Source organism: Vombatus ursinus, unplaced genomic scaffold (genome assembly GCF_900497805.2).
Source record: "Vombatus ursinus unplaced genomic scaffold, bare-nosed wombat genome assembly UNPS02014798.1, whole genome shotgun sequence".
NCBI classification, from domain to species: domain Eukaryota; kingdom Metazoa; phylum Chordata; class Mammalia; order Diprotodontia; family Vombatidae; genus Vombatus; species Vombatus ursinus.
Genome location: NW_020954576.1, coordinates 67,333,073 through 67,348,358, shown reverse-complemented (window position 1 = coordinate 67,348,358; position 15,286 = coordinate 67,333,073). Strand labels below are relative to the sequence as shown.

The following is a 15,286-nucleotide window of genomic DNA, read 5'->3' as shown; positions in this document are numbered from 1 at the left end:
ACTTCAAATCTGGGAAAAGACATTAAACTATATCTTTTTCAGAGCCAGAAACTACAAAATGCCTGGTATAATAAGGTTCTCCTCCCTGCACTCCATTTTTTTTTCACTAAGACTTGCTCATGACTAAGCTCCAATATCTGAAATGCAAATGGAATTCAGAGCATAAGAAAAGAGAGGAATAGTCCACTGTATATGAATTAGAGATTGCATATAACAGGATTTTCTTCATAATAGGACTTTAATCGAAATTAAGGCATAAATAAGGTACAGTACAATTTTTGGAATTTTGGAATAAAGTACAGGTACAATTTTTTTTCCTATGCTTAATGAAAACAGGATATGGCAGAAGCTACCACTTCCTTCTAAGCTTTTGAAAATATCCCTCAAATATCAATTATTTTGAACTAGCAAATAAAACTTGCCACACACTCAATTACATCATTTGGAATTGCTAAGTAAAATCAGCCATAAAACATTCTTTTAGCCAATGATGACCATGCATGCAGCCATGCAACCATGCATTCATGCAACAAAGCAAGACACAACACAATGCAAAATGGCAAAGAAAACCAAGTGATGGCCATGCTGGTATTTGTCAAGGGTCTCCTTACCAAACAGTGAAATCCTATGCCTGACAAGAACTCCAAGTTTGCAGAATAGGCTGAAGACGAAAGGAAAAAAAAGAGAGAGAGAGAGAAAAGGGAAGGGGGGGGAAGGGAGAAAAGATGGGGAGAAAGAAGAAAAGGGAGAGAAAAAGAAAAAAACAGCTGATATATGAGCAAGAAAAAAGCAACATGATGTCACGCAGAAAGAATCAATTATCTGAGCAGAATATGGGAGTAAAAAATACTAAAGAAAGAATCTTTAAGTGCATACCTTAACAAACATGGTTAAATAAGCACATACTATAAGTAAAGAAACAAAAAAAATTGGAAGCAAAGCTAATTAATATAGAAGCAATCTATATGAAATCCATAAGTATATAACTACTGAAGGAAATCAGAAGCTAAAAGTGCATTTTTGCCCATTCCATTATGTCACTGAATATTTGGAAATATCTGCATTAATGAAAATATATACCAATAAATGTTTGGTGCTCAATATTTCTAAAATCTACTTTGAATGTTGGCATATAGTCTGAACTAACCCTTTCCCATTCCTGAATACACCCATTTTATTTACACACACATGCACGTGTGTGAGCACACACACGCACACACACACACACACACACATACACAATCTGAAACACTATTAATCAACTACTCCAAGGGTAAAATAATAAATAGATGGTACTTAAATGAATTTTAGTTATAACTTTGACCTACTACAATGAATGTTTCTTGAGGTCAAAGACATATTATTTAACCTCATAGCATGTAGAACTATGCCCCGTACATAGTAGGTGCCCCATAATTGAATGAATGCGCAAATTAAATGAATGCCATCATTAGTATTTAAAGTTTTGTAATGATCCTGATGTCTGATAGATACTATAAAATCTGGTGTTTCTCATCAGTCCTGTCCTGATGAAAATTCATCCAAATCCTCTGGGCTCTGAATGCCAATAAGGATAGGCATTATGGTGGACAGTTTTGTTATGGAAATGAACATTTGTTTCCTAAGAGCTGAAGTGAGACTAAATATTTATTTGACACAGATACCTACAAAATTAAAATCCATATTCATCAAATTTTAGAAAATAAACATGCTCCCCAATGAAAGTGGCAGTAGTGACATGTCATGGTGCTGTTTTGTTATTGTTGTCATTTTTAGTAATTGTAATGGATTCACATGGACTGAACCACAACCAGTATCTTACTCATTTTCCCTTATGATCAACAGCTTCACATGCAAAACAGCTGGCTGTGATATGAGGTTCAACCTTTGGTCATAGAGAGAGGGATTTGATTCAGTGCTGCATTACTTTGACACTCTAACCATACGAACTAAAATGATGCATCCTTTCCACGTGTCAGTACAACCAACAAAAATTAATACAGGAAAGACTTCACTAAAGAAAATTAACAGACAGATAATCCTACCTTCCAATCAAAAGGATTTATATTGAAAATTTCATGAATAGCTTAAAGGTAATATCTATGTAGTAAGTCCTTTACTATAATTGAAAGTTGTAAAAAAATAAAAAATCACATACTTCTCAAGTAGTTATTCTTTTAGAAGATATCAAGATCTGTGACAGGTGTTTCTTCTCAAGTAGATAACTGAGAGTACATCATAGAGTGGAACTTTGTTTTTATGTGTCCCACTTATGGATAAGTCTAGCTTACCTAAGCCACTTACTGTACAAATCATCTGCAAAAGGGATCCTTCTATGCTCTTAAACAGGGTAGAATACTTATGCCTTGGAATTACACAAACACTCAAGATGTTTCAGTGTATCACTTAGTATGATATGATATAATGACCTCTATATCGTGACTCTCAAGGCTCTCTCCCATGCTCTCCAATTTCCCTTTCCCACCAGGATTATGCTTGATCCCAATCAATTCAGATATGTAATGATGAACTATACATGAAAAAAAACTGGCTTAAGAGTTGTAGCCAGAGGATCAAAGATGCAGAACTGAAAGGGATAATGGGGATCATCTCATTTTATAGATGAGAAAACTGAAGGCTAGAGAAAGGAAGTGAATTGTTGATGGTCACAAAAGCAGGAGAAGAGGGATTCAGACTCAGGTCCTCTGACTGCCAGATCAAATTGTTTCCATTTTACACACGATCTTAAACAATAACAATGCATTTATTTAACACCTTATAGCTGCAAAGAGTTGTGTTTACATTATCTTATTAGATGGTGTGTGTTTCTGCAGTCACACCACCATCTTAACCTATGCTGTTAATCAGTTACTGTGCCACAGAAAAAACATAAAGCATAAGATGTCAGAATTGGAAAGGACCACAGAAGCCATCTAATCCAACCCACATCTGAGTTGCAACCTTCTACAATATCACACACAAATGGACATCCTACCTCTTCACTGAATATCATTAGTGAAAGGAAACTCACATTTGGACAACTCTAATCATCAAATGTTTTTCCTAGGAGCTAGCCAAAATTTGATTCTCTGCAACTTGGAGAATCCTAATTCTGTCCCTAGAACCTACAAGTAAACAAAGTGAATCCCTCTTCCTCATGACAGCCATTCAAACATTTAAAGAGTTAATATGTTCCCTCCAGTCTACCTCACCTCTGGCCCATGTCTCCCCTTCTCTGAATCAATCATTCCAAATCCTCACTTGGTACGGTGGTCTGTCCCCTCACCTTCCTAGTTATCTTCTTTTAGATATAGTATAGTTTGTCAATCTCCTTAAAACACATAGCAGCCAGAACTAAACACAATTATCCAGGTGTGTTCTGACTAGGACAGAGTGTTGTTGGCCTATAATCTCCCTTGTTTTGGACAGATGTACTTCTATTTATGCATCTTGAGGCTTTATTGGCTTTTTTAGTTGACACTTCATATTGCTTCCTCATACTACCTCTGGCAATGAAGATTCTAACAACAATATGTGTTATTACAGTATATGCTCTAGATTGAAGCTTCCTTTAGTGAACTACTGTTATGGGAAAAAGTGTAAGTGTACTAAACCATACCTAAGCAGCCCCCGCCGCCATGCAACTTAGCTTCTAAAATGAGGAAACAAGTTCCTAACCTTAACTCCTTGAATACAGTGTCTAGTTGGATAGTCACAGTTATAGAACATAGAGAAAGAAGGGCTATAGAGAAGATATTCATATCCTCACAGCTATAAATACCCTACCACTTACTTGTATTCATAAGTTCAGTTATAAAGTATGGGATATTTTCAAGGATTAAATGTAAGATAAAACCAACACCATCATATGTGTATGCATTTTGGGTTTTCTGTAGCCAAAAAAAAGTCACTGCTTGGAGATTCACTCTTTTATTTATTTATTTATTTTTTTAGTCAGTTGGGGTTAAGTGACTTGTCCAGGGTCACACAGCTAGTAAGTGTCAAGCGTTTGGTCTAAGGCCGCATTTGAACTCAGGTCCTCCTGATTTGAGGGTTGATACTCTATCCACTGAGCCACCTAGCTGTCCTGGGGATTTATTTTTGATAATGACTTTCTTTACCTAGTCAGGTTGGTTTTCAAACAAGAGACATAACTCTAAGAAGAGACATAACTCTAAGTCTTTATATGTATCTTTCCAGGTTGCTAATACCTGAAGGAATTATGCTTCTGCTTGCATTGCCTTTGAAAATCCATGGTCACTACCACTCCAGTGGATTAAGATTTTATTGAACATAAATAAAATAAGGGGTAATAATTGATACCACTAAGACACCAAAAGACTAAGAGGAAGACCTCTAGTCTATTGAGTAAATCCTATTTGAAAGACCTAGTAGAAAACATGACAGGAAATCACACAGGATAAGAAAGCATGTTGGAGTTCTAATTTGTATCAGTAGGAAGAGTACCCATACTGATGAAATCATATACCCATCAAAGTATAAAAGTATAGATAGACACATAGATAGATACAGATATACAATGTAACAATAATATTTTTCTGCTTGGTTGGTAAATGTTTCAAAAAGAAATTAGGATTTTAAAAAATATTTTATAGTTGAGTCTTTCCAACTTCTACTTCAAATGCATCTAGAGTTGTTTGTAGACTTATATTTGGGTAAAACAAAGACTTGGATTATATAAGTCAACAAAAAAAGTTATATTTGTTGAAATATTATATTAAAAATGTTTACCAACTGATTTCAATGATATGAAAAAAGTAAGAATTCTTAGTGAAAAAAGAATTGTCTTCTTAGTTACTTTGTTAAACTGCAATCATTTCTCTATACAGGTAAATTTTGTTCTGAAGGATTGTGACAAAACATTGCCACATCTCATTCAAATGCATTGAAATTATAAAAATTTGCTTTTGTTTGCTAAAAACTAAATATCAGCCAGGAAAATTGGTCCAGGTTACAGCAAATGAAAATTTGTTCTCAAGGTGCTGAAATGGAAGACAATTTGCATGACGTACAGGAAGGAACACTAAAGTTATAGTCAAAAGACAGAGGTCTGAATATCAGCTCTACTATTTACCAGCTGTATAACCTTGGGCAAGTCATTCAATTTCTCTGGGCCTCAGTTTCCTCATCTGTAAAATGAAGGGGTTGAACTTGATGGTACCTAAGATCTCTTCTAGCTATTGGCATTCAGTCATCCTATGGAAAGCTTCTAATTTCTCCCAGGTCTAGTCCAGTAGTTTCCTAAATCTGAACAGGAAATGGTAAAAGAGGAGAATCAGTAGTGATAGAGGCACAGCATCATGTCAAATTTTCAAATCCACAGGACTTGCTGAGGGGCTAACATACTTGGATGATTGTCTGGTAAGCTAACATCAGAATAGCATGTTGTAGTGGACAGATCAAGAACAGGAGCAAGACTTACAATTCTACAACTCACTATAGATATATGCCATGAACAATTTTCTTCTACTGTCTGGGCTACTTTCCTTAACTATAAAATGAGAGGGTAGACTGGAAGACTCAAAGTCTAACTAACAATTTATGAATTTATCAGAGGGGAAGAAATTAATGACTGCTCTTTAGTGAGAAAGAAATGAAAGGAAATATAAATTAACATAGCATTATATAGTGGGGACAGAAGGACAGCCCAAACACACAAAGCTACATCACTTGGGGGTGGCTCAGACTGATGACAGAATTGAGATGGAGCTAAGTTAAAAGGGAGTAGTGAACATTAATCAAGCTTCAAGGATTATGGAATAAAAGTCAGGGAATGCAAAACTTTGAAGCTAACTGCTTTTACATTTACTTTTTTTCTGTTTAATGAGGTTGTTTTAAAATACTGATTTATTTTACTTTATATAGCATACATATGTATGTATGTATGTATAGGTATATATATAGTGTGTGTGTGTATATATATGGGTATGTGTGCACATGCATGCACGTGTGTGTGTGTGTGTGTGTGTGTGTGTGTCCTTTCTGGAAACAATTATCTTTTTAACAAACTCCACCTAGGCAAAGCATTCTTAAATGAAACAAATTTTATTCTCCACAGGAATGGGTTATACATAGCAGGGTTGGAGGAGTAGAAGGCAATTATTCAAGACTAGCAAGGAGAAGTTGAGTTTTCACTGACAAAGTCCAGACTCCCATCCAATATGGCTTCATTGGGTAGGGGATCATCACAAAAGAAGCAGAAGTGTCCTCTATAAAGTCTGAGTGGTCTGGAAAGATGAAGTCTATCTATCTCACTTAAAGGTGAGGGAAGGAACACTGATGTATGACAGGGAAGGAATTCACATCTTCAAATATATCTCTGCCTAATATTTATTATTTCTACTACTAATAATGAAGATTCTAACAACATGTATTATTAGAGCATTTGCTCTTGAGTAATACAAGTTACACTGTTTTCTCAAACATTAAATTGTGCTTTATTTTAGCATCCTGGGGGATATTGATTCTGTTTCTTCTGGATCTCTAACTCATGTGGAGAGATGAGCTTGGCAGCAAAAACATAAGAGGGGAAGTAAAAAGGAAACAGGAAGAAATTAACTATTGTCAATTCACTGAGAACCCAACCTAAGGTTGAGACTAATCAGCCATGATATTTTAAGGACCAAAACTTTAAAATATGACTCTACTTTCCTAAATCTACAACATAATCAAGAAAGTTAACTTTTTTCCTCTTCATTAGTGACCTATTTTCCTAATTTTCATTTTACCTTGTCACATATCCACCAAGAATTTAATTGCCCTACCATTCCCTGTTGGCATCAGACCCTTTCACTGAAGACTAAGAAAAAAATTGTATCATCATTTCACACTGTTTTAAGCAATGTACTGAGGTTTTTTATTTTCTTTCAAACATTTATGGATACACCTGCTAAGGGCTGAAAAAATGAAAAATAAACAGTCATTTTATCATAACTCTAACTCTACCTGTAGATAGATACGTAGATACATAGATAGGTAGGTAGATATTCTAGAGAAACTACTCCAAAGGTCAAAGAGGAATCTATAGCAAGTCTACAAATATACTCTGGTCTCTGTAAGATAGAACGGAGAAGACGTGGTAGGAAGTTGGATTAAGCGGCATAATGTAATTTTCATTTATATTCTTCTGATTTTGGTCTTTATAAACTTTATATTAAAGTTAATTTTTTTTAGGGTGAGGCAATTAGGGTTAAGTGACTTCCTTAGAGTCACACAGCTAGTGAGTGTTATGTGTCTGAGGCCAGATTTGAACTCAGGTGTTCCTGACTCCAGGACCAGTGCTCTATCCACTGCCCCACCTAGCTGTCCCTAAACTTCATATTCAAAGGCACACAAGTTAAATTCTGCCTTCTTACAATGTATTGTTTTTGAAATTAACAGATTTAAATAAATGTTGTAAAAATAATTGTTTACCTGTGCATACTCTTTGATCCAGCAATATCTTTCTAGGTGTGTATCCCAAAGAGATCATAAAAAAGGGAAAAGGACCCACATGTACAAAAATATTTACAGCAGCTCTTTTTGTGGTGGCAAAGAATTGGAAATGGAGGGGATGCCCATGAATAGGGGAATGGCTAAACAAGTTTGTGGTATATGAATGTAAAGGAATACTATTGTGGTTATAAGAAATAATGAGCAGATGGGTTTCAGAAAAACCTGGAAAGACTTACATGAACTGATGATGAGTAAAGTGAACAGACCAGAACATTGTACACAGTTAACAGCAATGACCAACTTTGATAGACTTAGCTCTTTTCAGCAATACAATGATCTAAGACAATTCTGAAAGGCTCATTATAGAAAATGCTATCCACATCCAGAGAAAGAACTATGGAGTCTGAATGCAGAGAATGTGGATCAAAGCACACTATTTTCTCTCTCTCTTTTTTTTCTTTCTTGTGGTTTTTCTCTTTTGTTCTGATTCTTCTTTCACAGCATGATTAACATGGAAATATGTTTAATATGATTGCACATGTATAGCCTATATCAGATTGCTTGCTGTCTTATGGAGAGGCGAGGGGAGAGAGGGAGAAAAAAATTTAGAACTTAAAATCTTTTAAAAGTGAATGTTGTAAACTATCTTTACATGCAATATGAAAAAATGCTATTAAGTGGAAAAAATAATGTTTACACATCAATTCTTACTAAAACACAGATTACATAACATATCTCCCACCTTGTTTGTTACATATGCTTATTCCATAACAAGAATTATTTTAAATCCTAGCTCTTCAGTGCCAATTTTAGCATCATCCTGTAATAAAACTCAGAAACTATAACATATACCCAATGGCTTGCTATTACTTCTCTTCTCATCTTAATAAGCAGGAATCAGAGTAAAAGTAGTATAAAATTTCTCTTGCCTCTATTTCATTCCACCCTCAAGCCTCAACACACAGATATAATTTAGTCTTAACTAATCCAAAATATTTATTTGTTTACCTAGTCACCATTTCTTTTTCCTTGTTAGATGCGTGTCCTCCAGTACTGAGAGGCCTGCTTGCTGCAGATAAGAAGTATAAGCGATGGTTTTTGAAATACTGATCGATTAAAGGAAGTACAACCTGAATGAAAGCAGAGAAAAATAGATACCATCATCTCAAGTGTACTTAATGTTTTGGATATGGCCAGTGTATGTTTTGAGAGTGTAATATACAAGCTAGGATTACATGCAAAAAGTCCTCCCATATTCATAGCTATGTCATTCAGCAGCAGGATTCTAAATTTGGCTCCTTCAGCTCAATTGACTACCTAGAACTGGGAAGGTGGATACATAAAGTAGTAAATTGTAAGGTGATTTTAGAATTGCTAGTTTCTTCCACAAAATATTTCAGTACCTAACAGGTTGTATTAGGCTTGAATAAGGAAGTAGATTCTCATTTGATGACCAGAATAAAATTTAAATTACTTAGAAGAAATTACTTAGATTGATTTTACCACAGGTTTAATGGGGTGGTAGAGGGAATAACCATTATGGTTCCCTTTTATAGACAATTAAGTAATAGGAAACAATTTATAAGTAAACAATGGAGATCACAGAATGCATTATTCCTTGTCACTACCTATTAATTACTGACTTAAGGAGAGCTTCAATTAATTACGTGGCATGTAAGCCTGCTTTTGAATTCTTTTTATTTGTAAACAAGGAGTATTTTTATGAAGTTTAATTTCTTCTTACACAAGAGACACTGAGCCAATTTTTAAAACCACAATATTGCTTAAGTGTTCTCATTAAGAAATAGAGATGTATTCCCATTCTAATCAATATAACTCACACAAATATGAGGACTTTTAGATCAAGACAACCTTCTATTTTGCTCACAATAAATTGCTATTTGGATTATCAAATAGAGAGAGAAGTGGAAGCATGAGACAAAGTGCTGTGAAGAAAGGGAGAACATTTATTTTAGGGATTCATGCATTTTCATGCCACAGAATATTTACATTTCTATATCATTAAGTAAAATTCACATTTCCATACAAACGCATCTTAAACACATGCAAATAATTAAATACCATAGTTTGTAAACAAACACTGTAGCAACAAGAGTATACTGTACTTTAGCGAAGAATTTGATTTCCTGTTCATAAGGAAAATGCTCCCCTTTGCTTCTGCTGCCACCATCTGTAAAAACAAAAAGTTTTTAAATGGATACTGTATTTCAAAAACTGATCACCATTCTACTTTTTCAGCATCCAAAGTGAATAATTTAGAATAACAGAACTTCAATCAATGTTACCCTGTGAAGTTAAATGAAAAACAAAACAAAACAAAATAATAATATTGGGATTTGGGATTGTGAATAAGCAAAGGCTACTGTATTGTATAGAAATTTTTTTTTCAAAAAAAGAAGGACAAATCAATGTATACATACAATTTCTATTTCTATACATACTTGGATAGAATTAGAATAGCTCTGACACGTGGCAGACAAACTTTTTCAGAATAAAGTAAAAGTATGCCATCAAGGTATTCTTCAACATTCATGGAGAAGAGAATGTCACTGAGAAAGGGGAATGGAAAACGTAATGACAAAACTGTTGATTAGACTGCAGTCATTGAAATTGGTCTTCAAAATTTCTTTTATTTTTGAAGGAGATGTTGGGGTGGAAGGCAGAGAGGCAAAGCACCTTGTCCATGGTCACCCAGTCAATGAATGCAGAAGCAGAGCTTAAACTGAGTTTTCCTGGCCCCAACACCATACAGTATGCTGTGCTGTGTCTCAGGTTCTAACTCTCCGATCAAAACATCTCATCAGAAAACTCAAGAATCAGGTTAGATGACATGCAATGTGTTACAAAAGATAATTTAGACAACAGTCTGAAAATCTTGGATTTTCCCCACTGCTTAGAAAAGGTCATCTCCAATTTGACATATAACAAAGAATCTCTAGAGTTGGAGGGGATTTTCAAAGTTACCCAAGAGCATGAAGCTTTTCTAATATATGCCTGACAACGGGTCATCCATTTTCTAAATGAACAATTATTTAACTGCTCCACCAACAGAAATTTCAATAAATAAAACTATGCTTTTCAATGATCTTTAGTTATTTGGACATAAGTTTTAGGAAGTTTTCCTTAACATTGAGTCAAATCTACAAATTGTCTCATCTATAAACTTGATTCACAAATTGTGTTTTTTTCTTCTTGGACCTAACAATATTGGTGGGGTGATCAGACCCCAGCCCTAAGATCACGTCTCTTGAAACCTCCCAATTTCTTGGTAGGCCCTTGTCCTGTGAGAAAATTTTCTCTTGTTGCAGAACACAATCTGTTATCAGAACAGACAGAGTGGTGCCTGTTCCAAGGATTTTTGATCCTGGTTGGCCCAAGGCCTCCCCCCCCTCCAGATCCCCACGGTCCATGCCTTTGACTCCCCAAAACACCTGGACCCCTTGGCATTAACTAATTAGTATCCCTGGCATTCCTTTTCCATGCCCCTTTTCCATATAAGCCCTAGCCCCAACCTCATTCTCTCGCAGGTTCCCTAAGGACTGCTGCCTGCTTTTGCTAAATAAACTTTTTATCACTTGACTAAGAGAAGGATCATAGGACATACTTCCAATTATCTGAATAGAGCAAGAATGCCCTCCCTAGTTATTCTCTTCTCACATATAAAAGATAATGTAGACTATAATGAGAATTTAGGGGGAGAATTGGAAGGGACATCTGCATCTGTGATTTTATTGGTACAGGAAACTCCCTGGAAGAAAACTCCCTACTAATACAGACGAGCAATTCAGTTGTGATGCAATTTTACACAGTTACTTGGGGGCACCAAAAGATGGCTTACCCATGGTTATGAGACCAGTAAGTGTCACAGGTAGGCTTTGAAAACAGGTTTTCTTAATTACAATCAGTTCTCTATTTATTAAGTCTTGCAGCTTTACAAGAAGAAGAATACATTGTATTTTTTGTGGCTCAGCACAGAAAGTGTGTGGCTGAGGCACACCAGAATAGCTCAGAAAGTTAATACTGAAAAATCTGGGACTAAATGACACGAATACCCTGAAAACCCCAGGATCCACAAGTCCTCCATATTCATAGGTGTTGCCCACATCAGGACAATGTTCACCTTTGAAGACTTTATCTTTACCACTTGACAGCCCACACTGTACTGTCAGAATGCTGACTCTTCCTCACCAAACTAGCACTTTTCCAACTTTGTGTGCAAGTGGTATTTGCAGTCGTGACACAATGACTGTGCGAGGTGTGATCTAGAGAATAGATCCAAATAACACCAAAGCATAAGCCTTCCCTGAAATTTAGGAGTTTAGGATAAATATTCATTATTGTTGAAGTATAGCAGGTATGCTGCAGAGTTCAGATGGCATCACAAAGTAATCCTACTCTCTGGAGCCTTCTTTAAAACATGGTCTTCCATCCATCCCCCTTGTCAAATGCATATTTGGTTAATGTCTACAATTCAGTACAGTGCCTTGCACTGAGCATCTGCTTAATAAACATTTGTTAAATATGAATATGAATGCCAGTCATATTCGAGTCCTATTTGGTGACACTTATGCACAGCCAATTCATCCAGAAGTTTAGTGATCAGGAATGAAGAGTGATTATATAATGGATCTGTAGTCACAGCACAGTCTTGAGCTCATTACTTTTAGTTTTTACAAAATATACCAGCCACATTATGTAGATGGTCACATGAACTTCAAAATTGAAATAATGATAAATGTATGGAACTATGTAAGGAATTTTATAACTTAAATTATGTCAAAGCTAAATTTTGCCCAGATCAAACATTACAATTTTCAGAAATTAAACTTGAAATGTCATTTATTTGTATATACATATGCATGTGTTTTTAATGTTTATATATGGTTTTATATCTTTATACATGTATGTGTATATATGCTCTTGCTTAAAATGAATAAAAAAATAAAGTGAATAACATATTTTCTGTGTAAGTGATACAATTTAAACAAAGCTATATTTAAATTCTCACTCTCTTCTTAATCCTGCTTCTCTGGTGTCCAAAGACTAAATGGAGAAAATAAATATTTGCCACTTAAATCATAAATAAGTAGGTAAATCAATATGTCGAGCAGAAGAGGAATATTTTTAAAAAAACTGAAGTTAATAAATTTTATATTTGGAATCTTGGCAAAATGTGGCTGTAATAAACAGATATGTGCCTGCTATACTTTCCATTCATTCTGCTTCTTTGTTTGTCCTGTTTCAGTCATTCCAGGAAAGGTGTGGACACTCAATGATTATCAGGAAGAATAATTTTGGATGGTTAAAACTTTATCAGCCTAATTCCACTCCTTTCCATAGATTTGTGGCTAAACACAGAGTATGCCATCAAAACTGTATATTCCCCTCTTATCTACACACCAGTCATGATTTATAGAAGAATATATTCGGAGGTATTAATTTGTTGTTGTTATTCCATGTTGTTGTTTGGTTGTTTCATTTGTATCCAACTCTTCATTTCCCCACTTAAGGTTTTATTGGCAAAGATACTGGAGTGGGTGAGGAAACTGAGACAAACAGGGTTAAGTGCCCTGGGTCACATAGTGTTTGAGGCCATATTTGAACTAACAAAGCTAAGTCTTCCTAACTACAGGCCCAGCACACTGGGCCCATTATACTACCTTACTGCCCCAGGGGTGTCAATTAGATGCTATTAATTCAAAGAAAAATTTGTTTTTCCTCTGTTTTTCAATCCATGTTGGATGTCACATAATATATAATATTACTGCCTGGTTCATTCATATGCATAACCAGGAATTTTATGGTAAAACCAATCGCTAAAACTATAGTACACATTTCCTTGCCTTTTACCTAATGTTTCCTTCCTCTACCCCCTAACTCCTGAAAAAAAATGAAGACAGCAGATTAGAGGAGACTAGATCATTTTCTGAGATTCCTTGGAAGACCTTCCAATTCAGATCTTATTTCTTTAAATGAATCAGAAACTTCAAAATATTCAAAGATGTAACTTCTAACACACATAAATAATAATATATATATGTATATCAAGTTCTTTTGAACATGAAGATCAAAGACCCACTATTATTCTAATTTAGTTGTCCAATTAAATACCACTAATTCAGAGGAATATATGAAAGAAAATAGCTGAGTTTTTTTTTTCAGAATATCAGATATAGTTTCAACTAGAGTACACATTATAAACTAAGCTATGGTGCATCTATCTTAAAGCCAAGAAGCTTAGGAAGAGAGTTATAAAGTTGGGAAGAAGGACTCCCATTATGAATGAGAAATTGGATTAGAAATGCAGAAGGAGTAAGGATAAGAGAGCTTCTCAAGATTTCACTGGAAAAACTGTAGCCATATTTAAGACTAGGAGAAATGTCAGGAACAAGAAAATCCTAGTATACGAGTTTATAATTCTTCAGAGCCATAAGCATACGAGGTTTATTTCATTAGGGAATATTTTTTAATTCAGAAAATATTTTTAAGGCAAATATTTACTGAATGTTCAATTAGAAATGCCATTATTTTTATTTATCAACTTATACTTGGCTTTACTTACAAACTACAAAAATTAAAAATGGGACACAAACTATCAAGTTCATTTTGAGCCATAAGGATATGTCTAGATATACCTGGCACATCTGGCATACATGCTTATCATCTGAGTAAAGAAACAACAGAAAGAGAGATAGAGCAGAAGAGGTCTGATGGAGAAAGAGGGAAGTGCTATATATTTCCAATTTTATGGGGCCTTGACAGAAGTAGCAACAAGGTTGTTGAAAGCACAGAGATAATACATAAAATAAAAAATGAGAGAGATACAGAGAGGAAAAAGGAAAAAAATACCTTTTTCCTCTAAAATATTCCTTTCATAAGATAGCAGCTATTCATTTATATTAGAGAAGGATATGTGATAGAGTGAGGAGAGTGAAGTCTTATGCAAAATTGTTTGTGAATGAACTGAAATTTTATGGTAGAATATAATGCAAGAGCAGCTAGGTGGTTCCGTGGATAGAGCACAAGGCTGGAGAGTACCAGGCTGGAGTAAGGAACACCAGACTTCAAATCTAGTCCCAGCCACTTACTAATTGTGTGTCCTTGGTCAAGTCACTAACTCAGTTTGCCCCAGTTTCCTCATCTGTAAAATGAGCTGGAAAAGAAAATGGCAAACCCACTCCCAGTATCTTTGCCACAAAACCCCAGATGGGGTCATTAATAGTTAGACATGACTAAAACGACTGAACAACATAAATATAATAATAATACAATACAATATTTATATCTGTTATATATAATTAATTATAGTGGAATGAAGATGAGTGATGGATATCTCAACTATTGTGTGTTCTGCAATGGTGAAATCTAATTTATACTTTACTATATTAATTATTAGAATGTTCTTTATGGTGTTACGTGGTACTTGCCATGTCCAATGGCTATCATTTTTGGTAAAAAAAAAAAAGTAATTTAAAAGCAGATTATATTTTAACAGTCAGGAAAATATTTTTGTTGATGTGGCAGTAACCCTGAATCTATACACTCAAACCACTGACTCACAAGATTTAAGATCAGAATTAGTAAAAATAAATAAATAATTAAATAATTTTAAAAAAAGAAAAATGAAAGGAGATATGGAAAATAATTGAAACAACCTCACTTTGAATGATTTTAAAACATAATTGAAAAATTTTAAAAATGAAAATGGATAGAATCAAGTGAAATCAACACTGACTACAATGATTTTATCCAGAAGTTTATACAATATAAATTAATAGTCACAATAAGCAGATCAAGAAGCCAGATTAGT

At 34.7% G+C, this 15,286-nt stretch overlaps 1 protein-coding gene across 1 annotated transcript in view; it reads right to left on the bottom strand.

Annotated features, from left to right (window-relative positions):
• The window catches only part of LOC114049459 (ryanodine receptor 2), an 811,539-nt gene that overhangs the window by 203,382 nt on the left and 592,871 nt on the right, over positions 1 to 15,286 (bottom strand). Inside the window, exons 61-63 of the mRNA XM_027870708.1 lie at positions 9,582 to 9,646; positions 8,464 to 8,585; positions 612 to 661 (exon numbers count right to left, since the gene is read on the bottom strand). Of these exons, the coding sequence (XP_027726509.1) occupies positions 612 to 661; positions 8,464 to 8,585; positions 9,582 to 9,646 (237 nt within the window). The remainder of the gene's footprint in view (positions 1 to 611; positions 662 to 8,463; positions 8,586 to 9,581; positions 9,647 to 15,286) is intronic.